At 37.3% G+C, this 15,657-nt stretch overlaps 1 protein-coding gene across 4 annotated transcripts in view; it reads right to left on the bottom strand.

Annotated features, from left to right (window-relative positions):
- Positions 1–399: 399 nt before the first annotated feature.
- LOC106873259 (zinc finger protein ZFP2) overlaps positions 400–15,657 on the bottom strand; it is a 42,879-nt gene continuing 27,621 nt past the window's right edge. For all 4 annotated transcript variants that reach the window (XM_014920551.2, XM_014920548.2, XM_014920546.2 and 1 more), the window contains one exon: positions 400–7,056. In XM_014920551.2, coding sequence (XP_014776037.1) covers positions 5,172–6,782 — 1,611 coding nt within the window. In that variant the 5' untranslated portion in view covers positions 6,783–7,056 and the 3' untranslated portion in view covers positions 400–5,171. The remainder of the gene's footprint in view (positions 7,057–15,657) is intronic.

Below are 15,657 nucleotides of genomic sequence, written 5' to 3' on the forward strand. Positions count from 1 at the left end.
CTTGCTCCAAAGTATCAGTTTTGGTAGGACTTCAATGGCTGGACGTCTATCTTAACGCTTACCACTTTACAGAGGCTATTAGGTACATTTTTTTCATGGCACTAGAGTATTATAGAACCTATCTTCCTCTCAGCAAAACCAAAGAGCCTGCTCAAGACCTGCATTATTGCTGCTTGATATAATGCATCATTAACCAGTGGGTGTGTTTATTGCAGAAGCAGTCCTGATAGATTCGTTTTGTCGCTCATAAGGCAAAAGGAGAGTGCTGCCAACACTGAAAGAGTCAATCAAGTCAATCAAGTGGAAAAATATTGTAAAAATAAATAAATAAATAAATAAATAACAACAATAAAACATAACAGTGAGTATAATAAAATAAAAATAAAAATGAGAGGAACAGCTTTTTACATAGGCCCAAGGCCTCTGATTTATAGAATAGACTGAAATGGGAAGTTGCATCATTCATTCCCACTTTTCTGGGAACGTATAAAGGTAACAGTTTTGTCTAGGTGAAGGTTATAATATTTTTCGTTTTCTTTACATGGGCACAAAACTTTGTGAGTGTGTGATGGGAGAGGAATAGAGAAGTGGTGACATTCATACTTTCTCACAAAGGAAATTTTGGCAATGCAAGTGAAAAATTACAATTATGAACACTGATGAAAATTACAGGGAAAAAAATGACATTAAAAAAAAATAATAATGATAAGCGAAGATGTTGGAACATTACAAAGATGGTATGATGATTATACAAGTTGATGAGGAACTGGTCAGATTGCAAGAGTCTTTGAGAAATAGAAGGGGGGAAGGAAGAAAATAACACCCTCCTCACCCACAAAAAATTTAGTAGGGAAACTCAGATATGAGACTGAAAATTTTGGTTCATTTTATACAATGTCTTTCAGATTAAGTTTTTTTTTTTTTTAGGAGGTATTTATGTAGAGTAGGGGATACACCCCTCCCCATCTATTTATAGATTATAACATCTCACTAGCACCAAGCCATAAACCCAAATTACACCTCATTCAACTGTTTGCTCATCCCACTGTTTCAAATACTCCCACAGGTGAAAATGATAAAAAAAAAAAAGTTTAAAAATAAACAGGATTGGAGCAGATTTGGGATATTTTAAGGTTTCAAATTTGACAAGCAAAGAAAAAAAAAGTTATAAATATTTTTTTTTTGTTGTTTTTTTGTTTTCTGATCAACTCTAATTGAAATTGCAACCAAGTCTTGGATTCTCATTTGCAGCCATTTCTCTTCACTTACACCACTAATGATCTCTGGTCTGGAAAGCCATAAATGTCACAACATCCTATTTTCTCATTCCCCAAACATTATTAGGTCAAATGGCAATATTTTATCAATTCTACACCCCCTTTTAAGTTCAGTTTTAGAAATTTGGGTTTTTGAACAATTTTTCCCCCCCAGTTCAAATTATCTTTTTTTTTTTTTAAATTCAATTCCAGGTTTGTTTTATATACTTGGTAAGAACATTTTTTTAATAACTTGAATTTAATGTTTCAATTTTTTTTTCTTTTTTTCAAAATTAAACTGATATAAACTTCAAATTTTCTTATCACAAAAAAAAAACTGGCTTTAGATTATGGTAACATTAATTGCAACAGTTTGACATTTAAAACTGATAAATAAAATTAAAATAAAGATACATTGTAATTCCTATCTCTGGTAAAAGGAACACACAAAGCAAGGAGAAAGTGACAGAGTGAATCATCAGATTGTGTGTGTGTGTATATACATACATATATACATATATGGACACACACACACACACATGACGATGACGATGACGATGATGATAATGATGGTGGTGGTGGTGAACCAAATGCTGGCCCATTTTGTTTTCTTGCTCTCACAATAAGATATGATTGATTAAACTTTTGTGTCCAATTCAGAGAAAGAGTGAATTTCTCTAGTAATAATAATAATAATAATAATAATCCTAATAATCTCTACACAGGCACAAGGCTACACCTCTTGAGGTAGGGAGGGAACAGTTAATTAAACTGTATTTGACTAGTACATATTATCGATCCCAGAAAGATGACAAAGTCAACTCTGATGTGATTTGAACTCAGATTGTAAAGGAATGCAAACACTGCAACGTCTTAAATGTTTAGCACAAACTCTCATCTTTATGACAAGAATTTCTCACATTGGCACAATGCTATACATGTTGGCAGAAAGGGAGTGGGGTTTATTGTCAAGTGAATCAACCTCAGTACATGACTGGTATTTACTTTGACCATTCCATTTAATCAATGGGGGGGGGGGAAGGATTTGAACCCAGAATGTAGCGACACAAATTAAATATATTGTCCAATAGCTCACCTTTTCTGGCACTCCAACACCAATGACTCACAGAAGAAAAGAATTTCTTTTGGTTTCACCCAAAATTTGAGCCCTTGTGCCATTGCTACACATCATCATCATATTTCGGAAGAACCCCATTAAACCCTTTAAATACACCCAGCAGTTGTTGTTTACTTGCTTTTAGCCATGTTCCTAAAATTCTTCATCAAACTTTCCCCATGACCTTTTTTCACTCAGGTCACATAAAACAAAAATGTCACCTGAGACTTTTGGAATATGAATAAAAACAAAAAGTTGACAGCAATTAGTGTGTTTATAGGCTTTAATATGATTCTTCCAAAATATAACAACAAAATTCTGATGATAATTTGTAATGACGACATGAGGTCTCCCATTTCGAGGTGGAGTTGGGGGATACAATTGATTTAATGCCAGTGCTTGGATGGTTCTTATTTTATCGATCCCAGGAGGATAGGAAGCAAAGTTGGGCTCAACAGAATCTGAACCAAACAAAATACCACAAGTTACTGTTTGGTGCTCTACCAACTCTGCCAATAAAAAGAAATTTATAATAGAGGCACAAGTCCGGAGGGGAGGGGGGAGTGACGGGAAGGGTAGATGTAGCCAATTTAATCAACTTCAATACTTTACAAGTTCTAAATTTTATCAACCATGTCAGGATAGAAAGCAAACATACCAGATTTAATAATTCTGTTCATTGAGCACCTTGGTGGCCCATTCCTAAAGAATGGGCTTCATTGAGAGAATCAACACCCAGTATTATATACAGGAACTCGTTTTAATCATCAGCACCCACCGAACCATGGAAGGCCAAATGATCCTCAATGGGACCTTTTATATTCAGAGTCAAGACTGAATATCGCAGAGTATTTTTTGAGTAAAGTTTAGGCTGTGAGGAAATGAGTGACGGGTGGGCTGCTGCTGGGTTGATGCGTTTTGAGGAGAAACAGTTTAAAAAGGGAGTCAAGTGGTTTCTTGTGAAAAAGAGACGGAGAATGTCTACTAATGGTACCAAATCTATGGTTTTCGGATTTAGAAAGAAGGCCAGCAATGTTGAGGGGAGGGATTTAGTCAATATCACTGATCCCAGTACTTGTCTGGTGGAAGCTAAGCTCAGTAGGATTTGAACTCAGAATTTAAAGAACCAGAAGAAAATCACAAAGCATTATGTCTGATATTCCACCCAATTCTACGAATCCACTGCCCCAGTTACTGAATAAGCATGAAGTTTTTAGTCTGGCTTTTAGTGATTATTTCTAGCACAATGAGTAAGCTAGTCTCTGTTGGTTTTAAAGGTGAGTGACCAGTTGTTTGACCAACTGACCTCTCCAAATCACTGAATGTACAAGTGGCTGAATATTCGACAGACCCTTGTACTCTCATTATCTAATGATTCACTGTTTGTTTTAAAAGATGAGTATGGTGAGATTTGAGGAAGAATTGGCTGCTATTTTTACAAGTTGATGTTACCTCATCTAATAAAGTCATTCTTAGTAGAGACTAATTGCCATTATGGCATTCTGTCAATTTATCATCACTGTGACCACCACCACTAAATATGTGGAATTTCTTATGTGAACCATGAAACATACAATTTATAAGGGATGTAAAGTATGTTGGGCGAGGGGAAAGGGGGCACTGCTGAGTAAAATGCTGTTTTTTGGCCCCAAGTTAATTCTGATCAAAGTCATTCTAGCCACCATTCTGTCTTTTATACATTATCCATTGTTCTTCCCATTTTTAAAGTTTGAAGGGGATTTGCCTTCCATTTCTAGCAGGTCAAGCAATCATTAATGCCTATCTTTTGACTATGACATGAGCAATGTGGGGAACCAAAAGCAGAAACACAGATTTAGTTGTGTGAAAGAAGTTACTGCTACATGTTAGCAAAACACTCGAGTCCTGATTGCTTGCATTTGGTAAAAGTTCAGTTTAGGAAAGCATTAAACTGATTATCAATGCTGACCAAATCCAACCCAACCCATTCACCTATACATCCATCCAGACCCTGGAAGGATGAAAGGCAATGTCAACTCTGGAGGGATATGATCTTTGAATCAACAGGGGTAAAACTAAATGTTATAATGTTTTATAATTTATGGCACTACTATTTCCAACCATCCTAATAATAATAATAATAATAATAATAATAATACAATGTTGGCACAAGGCCAGCAAATTTGTGGGGAGGGGGTCAAGTCGAGTCCATCGACCCCAGTGTTCAGACTGGTGCTTATTTTATCGACCTTGAAAGGATGAAAGGCAAAGTTAACCTCAGTGGAATCTGAACTCAGAATGTGAAGATGGACAAAATGCTGCAAAGCATTTGTTCTGGCCAACAATTCTGCCAGTTCGCTGCCTTATATAATAATAATAATAATAATAATAATAATAATAATAATAATAATAATAATAATAATAATAATAGGAAGAAGACAAAGAAAAATGGTGATAGTAGTGATAATGATAAAGAGAGGTTTACTTGGCATCATTATAATTGGTTTTAAGAAAAAAAATGGAAAGAACTTAAAAAAAAATACTAATAATTATTATTATTATTATTATTATTCATAATAATAATAATAATGATAATAGCAATCTACAGTGTTTCTAATTTCATCAAAAGTTTAATACAAACAAACAGCAGCTTCTAACCTAGTTTGCTTGTGTATGTATATGTATACATACATACATGTATATACACGAGTGTGTGTATATATCACACATGATAAATATGTATACACACACAGACACTCACACTCACACTGAGTGTGTGAGTGTAGTTATTTATGAGTGAATGGTGATTTCTTCATGATTCAGAAAGTTGTGCCTGTGATGCCATCTTCACGAATATCTTCAGCAATATCTTCACCACTCACGCCCCATAATGATTCAGCAACATCTCGGAATATCTTCACCATCTCACTACGTGGTATGGCCTTCTTCACGGTTGGCTGGTTCCCACAATGTTTGCTGCTGTTGCTATTATTGTTGTTGCTACTGCTGCTGCAGTTGTTGTTGATATTGCTGCTGCTGCTGCTGCTGTTGTTGAGATTGATATTGTTATTGCAAGTGATGATGTTGTTGTTGTTGGTGTTCATAGCAGTTCCGCTGCCACTGTTTCTTCTGAAAGTCTTTTCATTTGCCGACAGGGATGCCATCACTTCGGACACCGTGTGGTTTGGAGAGACGTGCTGCATTGGATCCTTATCAATGATCATGTGTTTGTTGTTCTTGTGGGAGTAGGTCGGCTGCAGGTCGGGTGAGGAGCGGATGCCAGAATGTTGTGGCTGTGATTGTTGCATGTGGTAATGGTTGTGGTTGTGTGCAGCAATCGTGTTCGTCGTGGATAGCTGGTGGTGTTGCTGTGGTGATGGGGAATGCGACGGAGAGACGGACGACGATGACGATGCTGGGGAGTTCTCGTTCATGTGATGGATATTGTTGCCGGGAGACATAAACAGCCTGCCCATAGCAGCAGCATCTAATTCGGCAGAGTGAGTTGCCATGTGAGCCGAGAGCAGTGAGGACTGAGGGAACGACCTGTGGCACAGGTAACAGGTGAAAGGTTTCTGCCCAGAGTGCACAGTCATATGTAACGCCAAATTAGAAGAATTGGTAAAAGCCTTTCCGCAAACTTTACATATAAAAATTTTATCTCCACAATGTGTTCTCATGTGAGTTGCAAGGTGGGCCGACTGGGAGAAGGTTTTATCACAAACATCACACCGGAATGGTTTCTCACCTGAATGTGTCCGCAAATGCATAGACAAATTGGAAGAGATGGAAAAAGATTTATAACAAATGTCGCACTTGAATGGCTTTTCCCCAGAATGAATTCTAACATGGCGTGACAATGCTGAAGAATCTGAAAAGGCCTTGTAGCACTCTGGGCATTGATAAGGTTTCTCTCCAGAATGGATACGCTTGTGGGTGGCAAGGTTTGACAGTTGGGTAAACGACTTGTCGCAGACATTGCAAGAAAACGGCTTCTCGCCCGAATGAACACGCATATGAATAGCAAGATCTGAAGAACGTGAAAAAGTCTTATCACAAAGGTGACAGGTGAGCACTTTCTTGCCCAAGTGCTGCATTTGTACATGCTCTGCAAGAGTGCACTGGTCGTGAAATATCTCTTGGCAGTAAATGCATTTCAAATTGAGAACATGCGAAGGAGAAGTCGACAGGTTCAATAGAGAGGTCTTTTTTGATATGTTATTCTGCTGTTGCTGCTGATGCTGTTGATGTTGCTGTTGTCGTTGCTGCAGTTGTTGCTGCTGATGCTGCTGTTGCTGGTGGTGTTGTTGCTGTTGTTGCTGTTGCGAACAAGCCCTGAAGAAAGCTTCTCTGGCATGGTGAGCTTCATGAAGCATCAAATCCGACTTTTGGTTAAAAATCTTTGAACAAAAGTTACATTTGAAACCCATCCTTCAAAGTCTTAGACACAACAGTTTAAAACAGACAATCAATCTTTAGATAAACACACCAGAGTCTAAGTCAGACACAACCGTCTTAACTAGACACAGAGCTTTGAAGAGACCCACTCTCTTTATTCTTGAAGATTCATAGGGAAAAAAAAAAAAGAAGTTATTCCCCAAAATCAAAAAAAAAAAAAAATTGGGGGAAGGAATGTTAGAACTGATAATTTTAAGAATTTAAAGTTTGAATATTCCACAAGACGTCAGCAAATGTTGACAGCACCTGGAATAGAAAGAAAAAAAGAGAAATATTAGAGAAAAATCTCTTACTTATTCAATCAGAAATAGAAATGAAATCAATTTAAAACTGACTCTTTCTGTATATCTTCATCTGATAACCAGTCCTACTTCATTTTGTCTGTTAAAATTTTGTTTAACTTTTGGTCAATTATAATGAAAGGTGTCAAGCTTTAACCAGTCTGCCATTTACCAGACATGTTGTAGATCTAATGATGCCTAGCCTTTTTTCAGCAGATTTGGCTGTTATTTCTTGCAAGTCAGCAACAGGCTCATCCTAAGTGAAACTAATTTGGAAAGATATATATATTTTCCCTTATATATCCTACCTTCGTTATAAAAGTTAACGATAAGAAATTCCAGAAGCTATCAAATCAATTTCTTATAATGATTTAGAGGAGACAGGGTAGCAGCCATAACATTGTCCAGGGTCTGAGACTGGGGAAGGAAGTTATCTGGGGACTAAAGTCATGGCCTTCATACTAATACAGGTTGTCTCTGCTGACCAAGACTTAAACCTGGGCAGAAGATTAAATCTACCAAACAAGAACAGACAATTTCCACTCAGATCAACCCAGATAGAAAACATGTACTGAACGGGTAATGCAGCAGGATTGAACAGAAAGCCATATGCAGCTACTACAAAGCCAACTTCTTAAACTACACAACCACACCAGTCTCAATCAGTAGCAAAGACTGTGTATGTGCAATCCATTTCTCAAGCGAGTCAGCTTGAGAAAGCCACTTCTTTGCAAAGCTACAGCCATATTGATAGAACTAATACGACTTGAGTGGATTGTATGTTTATAGACTTACAACTCCACTGGTTTGGGGTTCCAATTCACTACAGCTGCTTCGTTGTACATTGGAGCTGTTCACATCCTGTCACTATCACAGTGTTCTGCCTAGGGGTAAGGCAGTTACTATAGCAACAGGAGTCACCAGTAGGACTCCTACTCCAACAATATCCATATATATTTCTACAAAACTGGTGATTCTTAACCACTACACAGAATTCCTCACTGTTAACATCTTAGGCAACAAATTTTTTTGAGTGTCTTCAGAAAAATGACATCAAGCAATCTTGCAAGTTATGTGGTGACCTTACCACTGCCATGTAAAAGGTACCCAGTCCACTCTGTAAAGTGGTTGGTGTTGAAAAGGTCATCCAGCTATAAAAACCATACAAAAGTAGAGGGTGGGACTTGATGCAGTCCTCTGGCTAATCAGCTCCAGTCAAAACTGTCCAACCCTTCACATCAGTCTGTTAAAACAGACATTAAATGATGATGAATAAACTGAGCAGTGACAGAATGATGGGAAAGCTTCATACAATATACGACAAGTATTGAGTAGTCTTTCTCTCAATTGTTAAACCAAAAATGTGTGTGTGTGTGTGTGTATGTTAAGCTACGCACACACACACACACACACACAAGACATAACTGTGCCGGTTAAGAAGTTCAGTTTTCACTTCAAAACACGCTTTCATTTGTGATCTTGCTGCATGGCATCATGACCAAGTCTCTTTTACTCTGGTGTTAGGCTGACCAATGCCTTGATAGTGAAATTTAGATGAAAAGTGAACGGAAGCCAGTCATGTGTTTGTGCCCAGTACCAAATTCTTAGGATTCCAACCTAAAAGAGGGGAAAAAAATCCCCGAAAACCTATCACTAATAGGCAATGAGTGATCTCCTATATGACTGCTTAACCTGCTAGAAATAGCAGGCAAATCTCCCTTAAATTGAATCCTCATCATCATAGCCAATGTATTTATGCTCCCACTTTTGAACTGGATCACAGAAATATGTTGTCACTTAAACCCTAGGCTGATCCTGACTCAGCAAACCTTGATCAAAAGCATCCTGTTTTTATTAGTTTTATAATAAGATTCCAATGAAGTCTCCCACTGAGACTGGTATAGTGCGATTTGAAGCCCATATATTTAGCTACTGTTTCTAGCAAGCTGAGTGACCACACTGAAGCTAACTCGTTAGGGGGAAGAGAATTAAGTGCCTTTGTTAGGGAACAGACAGAGTACAGTAACTGGCGACTGGATACAAATCAACAGCTCTTCAGTTGGTAAGACCAAATCCTGACAAAGAAACCAGTCAACTGTGACACTAAATAAATGAATAATGGATTAAACAAAAAAAAACAAAAAAAAAAATTACTGGATATTAAAAAGTATATATTTAAAAAAATATAAAAATCTCAGTTAATGCATTGCATTCACTTTACAGCCTTGTAGTGTGAAGATGGCCACTATGGAAGCAGCTATGAATAAATGATGCTATGCTTCATCAAATCTATTTATAAATACAACTCTCAGAGGCAATTCACAGCAAGGGGTGGGATGCAAGGATTGTGCTGATAACTAGAGTTGTTTTGATTTGGCTCAGCCCTGATACAGCAAACCTATGATCAGAGGCATTCTAACCATGACCGCCCAGCCTGTATATGAGGTGTTTAAGACTACATTATCTAATTTCTCCTTTTCCTCTCTTCTCCAGACAATGTACCGTTTTAAGATATGGGAGTGTGATTCTAAAGGAAATTTGGCTGCTACTTTTAGCAAATTGATCAGCCATGTAGAAGCTCCCTCACTGGAACATTAATGTTATCATCGTTATATTTTATAGTATACTAAACTATTGAATACTGTGAGATAAATGATATCAAAGCAGTTTATGATTTACTCTAGTCTGTGAGGGAAACAGAAGTCACCTTGACACACACAACTAATGATATCATTAAACATGCCATCGTTAATATATCGTGGTTAGGGTGAGGGTTAGGGTTAGGGTGAGGGTTTAATGTTTAGAAGAAATACATGGCCAGCACAAGCATTAATATTTATGACAGGAAAGAAACATAACTGGAAAAAAAAAACAAAAACAAATAAGGACATTATATCCACACACACACACAGTGTGTGTGTGTGTGTGTGTGTGACTGTAAGGTTAAGAGCTGTGCTTAGCAGTAACCCCACAATTCAAGATTCAGGCTCACTCCCTGGCCTCTTGGGGTGTCTTCTATTATAAGTCTTGGAGTCACCAATACATTGTGAGTGGAATTTGGCAAACAGAAATTATGTAGAGGCCCATCATATATGTGTGTATGAATAGTGTACCTAGGACTACACTGTCCAATGTTTCCCAATTTAATTCAGTAGAATATGTCTCATATGGAAGAACTCTGGCTGCTATTTTCTAGCAAGCTGCAGAAATAAGACTTTCTTGCTCAGCCTGCTAGAAATAGCATCCAAATTTCCCACCCTACCATCTTAAAAAGGAAGGATGAATTTGAACAAACAAAAAAATGGTGAAATGGCTTTTAAGCAAGGTCCTCCTTTAATGATAACCACTGTTCACTCCTGGGGGCCTCAGATGATTGGAATCTGCGATTGCCATGCTTTGTGATCACATTTTCTAGAGAATCACTTGCTTAGCCCCAGCTCGGTCCCCACTGAGTAGACCTATTATCAAAGACAGTTCAGCCAGAATCATTCCATCCAATGTGAGTGTCCTTCTGCTAAATGTAAGTAGAATGTAATTTTAAAGAGATTTAGTTACTATTTCTAGCAAATCAACTAACCATGTAATGGACATTAGTTGAACTGACTACATGTGAAAGAAATACAACTAGAAACTTGAAGCTTCTTTTTTTTCCTTCTTTTAGCAAACCGGTTCACCTGGAGTTCTCCAAACTCTGTAGGGGTGAATTTAAATATTTACTGTATTATTAACAACTATTTAGAAACTTATGAATGTGTGTGCATGTGTATCATCATCATCATCATCATCATTGAAAGCAGCAAGCTGGCAGAATCATTAGCATGCCGACATAAATGCTTAACAGCATTTCATCTGTCATTATGTTCTGAGTTCAAATTCCATGAAGGTCAACTTCACCTTTCATCCTTTAGGGATTGATAAAATAAGTACCAGTTGAACACTGGGGGTGATGTAATCGACTTTCCCCCTTCCCTAAAATTTCAGACCTTGTGCCTACAATAGAAAGGATCATCATCATCATTGTTTTTAGCTATAACAGCATAAATGGTTAAAATGCTTCTTAAAACCAAGTGTGGCCTGCTTAAGGAAGGGAAAAGGGGAAGATTGAACCCATGTATCTATAGCTTGCTGGAGGATCGCAACACAAAACGGGTTTAACACAAACATCCTAAATACCACAAGCCTAATCTGCACCTACTCCATGATCAGAGATCTCAAAAAATATCCTTCAAAGAGATAAATGCTAAACTTACCACTTCTAGCAACAAAAAAAAAAAACCCCTCGCACTTACTTTCTAAAACATACACAGAACACGGCCAGAGCCCTCACAATCACTTCAACTGCTGGCCCTCATTATCACTGAGGATCTCTTGTGACAATTACATGCACCATTAATATAGCTAAGACCAAATTTCAATGACTGGCCCTTCTCTTCCTAACCAGAAAATACTTCAGCCCTTAACAGCTATTAAACCTCAATTAACTCTGATGAAATCCACAATGAAGTACACCATCCCCTTCTGGGACAGTGTTGCTATTACACAAACAGATAGCACAGACTGCAACCAGAGATAGGGCACTCAACTGATGGATAAAGTCACGTTCACATGCCCCCAGTTCCCTGGCTTACAGATACACATGCCCCCCCCCCCCCGTCTAATCTCTCTTCTGCCTTTTCAACCCTTACTACAATGGCTTCTAATCCTTGAAACAGAACTGCTTTGTCCTGTGCCGCCTCCATCAAGCACACTTCACTCATTCATTACCCAAACCCTTACACTACTCCCACACTACATAATCCTTCCCTACAATCACAATCCTCTGGAATCCCATCATTGTACATGCCTTTCCAGCAATTCCTGACTTGCATTAATTCAAGCAGAATGCAAACCACATCAATCCAATCTCACCAGTCACAATGGGACTTGGAAGGCCCATGGCCACCACCTCTTCCTCCACGCACACACTGATATGAGGCACACTTGGCATATTGTTGTCTGTGGTGCAAGAGTTAAGTCCTGATCAAAGCAGATTTGTGATCAATGACATTCCCATCATCTCTGTGGCAGGGGTTTTACTACAGCCCAACTGTTGTGGCCACAGAGGTTTGCTTGCTCCAATAAATCTGACCTGAAACAGAACTTGAAACACCCTCCTTTCCTTCACAGCTGGATGGTTTTTATGTCCCTATAAAAGAGAGAGAGAGAGAGAGAGAAAAAATAAAAGAAAAAAAAAACCCCACCATTCCACCCATATATGGCAAATAAATGGGTGTAAAACATTTATAATGTATATAAATTTGTGTGAGTGTGTGTTTATAATTATATACATTTACGTAATATTGACAGAATAAGTACTCGAAACATGTCAAGCTATTAAAATTTGATGATTCATTCTGTTGCTGCTATATTACACACACACACACACACACACACACACACACACACACACACACACACACACACACACACACACGTGCATGCAATATACTCATTAAACACAGAGCTGTGATTTAGCCCCAGGTCAGTTCTGATCCTAAGATATTCTAGCACTGACAATCCAATCATTTTATCACAGGCAGTGCCCTTCAGTGTGTCCTTCCTTACTTTAAAACTAATGAGTTGAGAGATTTGGCTGCTATATCTAGGGAAGTGTTTGTATACACCCAATACATTGAAAGGAGCTGAGACTATTGCAGTAACAGGAGAGGGAGAGAAGGGAAGAGTGCTGGCTCCCCTACTGAATGACTATTTCTAGTGCAGGCAGCTGTCTCCTCTCGAAAGGAGGGAAAGAGCTTGGGTAGCTGACACGGTTGGGAGTTTTCTCAAAAATTAAATATTTAAACCAACGACAATACTTTTATTTTAAGCACATTTTGTCAAAAAAAGAAAAAAAATCTCTGTTGGGATTAAAATATGATTGGAGCACTGTTATCAGTGAACAGAAATATGGCTGATGATGCACGAGGCCCGATAGAATGTCACTTAAGAACTCCTTCACTTCTTTAGTGATTTCCATAAACTTAATTAACATAAAAGCATTTGTCCAAGCAAATATCTATAAGAAAATACAAGTTGGATGGTAGAGCATGAAAACATAATGAAATATTTATGCAAAATCAATTTCTTTTTTATTTAAAAAATTTGCATATTTTCTTTTTTTCTCCCCTCAGAGCATGAAAAAGGAAAGAGTGTTTATCAAATTTGGTGAAAGAATGATGCCAGGAACCCTTGCATTAAAAAGGCATCCAAAGGCCAGGTTGTGATTGTGTTAAACCAAGTAACAGAGGGAAACTGATTTTGTTGCTGTGACTTTTTGCCTCGGGTCATACCTGATCCAGCTATGCCATCTGTGACCATTCCATCTGTCTTTTTTCAGACATGGTGTATCTAAGACTACATTATCAAATGTGATATTTTGTTTAAGGTGTACGTTTTGAGGTATAGTTAGCAATTATATCTAACAAAATCAGTGACCATATAAAGGTCCCCATGTTAGGTGGTGCATAATATTTCATACCAAGGTGACCCAGTCTATTTCTTTTTTTCATAAATATTAGTTTACATACAAAATAAAACAAAACAAAAAAGGAAAATATCAATAGCAGCCATCATTACAAATACCATTTTGACATAAGCATTTCCTTTATCCGTCTACCTTGGATTGTATAAAGTAAAGTGTCAAAAAAAAGGTAGGGTATGATTTGAAGATAAGGTTTTTGCTATTTGTAGCAGGTTAAATGGCCACATGGAGGGCCCTGACATTGTCTTAAATAGATTGAAAGGTTGATGAATGGGGTTACACAATGGCGATCAGGCAGAGGACTTTCTTTTGGCCAAGTTCCACAATGAATATCTTTCTCAGAGTTACACAATTTTGGATGTCAATTCAATGTTACCACAAGGATTAGGGAACAATTCTTTTGTATATTTGAAGGCCACTCTAAATTTAATATAATTTTATTAAATTACACTTAAGAAATTTTTAATCAATTATGTAAAAAAATGAGTACATTTTATAGTGAAAACATAAATACTGAAATAAGAAATAAAAGAATCTAACTTTTTAAATTATTTTTGTGGTAATCTTTAAAATGCCAGAATAAATATAACAGTATATAATCAAGACGTATATACGTCATTTTTAATATAAGGTCCTCAAAAACCACAAGTTTCCCTGCCTCCTGTTATGATGTAAATTGTGTATTTGTACTATTTATTCCAGAATGTTCATTTGTCAACACAATTCAACAACATCATCATGGCATCAACAAATCTCTCCAGACAATTTTATTTATTTATATTTAGTTCTTATTGACACTTGCAGATATTTTTGGAAAGAAAAATTTTAATGGAAATGACAGACATTAATAAGAATCAATCTGTCTGAAATTGGTGATGATGATGATGATGATGAATGCCTAGAAGCATTTCTATTCCCTCCTTCTTCGACCCTGTCCTCTCTATACAAATTAATAATCCACAATGTAAGAAGAGATTGTAGTACACTCAACACAAACCAATCCACTTTCACCATTGGTCCCTATCTGCAGCACAGTCATCTGGCAAGATCCTTATTCATTTGAGGATACACAAAGCTCCAAAATAAGGCTCTGAAGCCTTACTTTTTAAGTATTAAAAAAAGTCGTTAATTCATAAGGACATATTTAAAGTGTATGATAACCCAGCTGGTTCATCATCATCATCGCTTAATGTCCACTTTCCATTCTGGCATGGGTTGGACAGATTGACCGAGGGCTGATGAGCCAGAAGGCTGCACCAGGCTCCAATCCGATCTGGTTGTTTAGTAATAAAACAGTTCACCAACAGAAGAAAAAATTCAAAAAGCCATGTGAAAGGATTTGCAATATAAGCACCAGTTGGCATCATTGGAATTAAGAATATAACAATCTAGGACATTGGTTTATTCTATTGTCTCTTGTTAATAGTATTCAGGAACCATACTTCCAGTACCTCAATCTGCTATCACAATGGGGAATGGTGGGGCTTTCTATGGGATAATTAAACTTGCTAGAAAGAGTAGCTAAATCTTCCTTAAACCACATCCTACTGTCCTAACAACAAAAAAGACATTGGATAACATAACCCAGGAATGCACTTTGGAAAAACAGAAAGAAAAGGAAAGTAAAAAAAAAAAAAAAAAAGTGGGGTGCAAAACCTTTGGTGTTGGGTCTACTCAATCAGCGATGATTTAGGGCTCAACAACAACTTAAATGGAAAATGCTAATTCCCCCAAGGATAGGAATTCAGTTGAGGTTCATTCCATAATTGAAAAGATTGAAGACAAGAAATGGTAAACTCCCAGCAAATCCAAAATGTAGATTGTTATCAGTAATTCATTGTGACTGCAATTTCCCAGCAGTAACGAATAGTAAATCATCTGGAAAGGTGTCTGTTCCTCTACCAGGATGGTTTATCCTTGGCAAATTGATTTGAAAAGAAGAAATAAATCTTCAATGAATGACCCAATGACCCATAAACAGTTTTAGAAAACATCTGACTTTTTTTTTTTTTTTGTTACTTCCTGGGAGACATTAGCTTTACATTA

The sequence above is a fragment of the Octopus bimaculoides genome, chromosome 20, assembly GCF_001194135.2.
Source record: "Octopus bimaculoides isolate UCB-OBI-ISO-001 chromosome 20, ASM119413v2, whole genome shotgun sequence".
In the NCBI taxonomy this organism is placed as follows: Eukaryota; Metazoa; Mollusca; class Cephalopoda; order Octopoda; family Octopodidae; genus Octopus; species Octopus bimaculoides.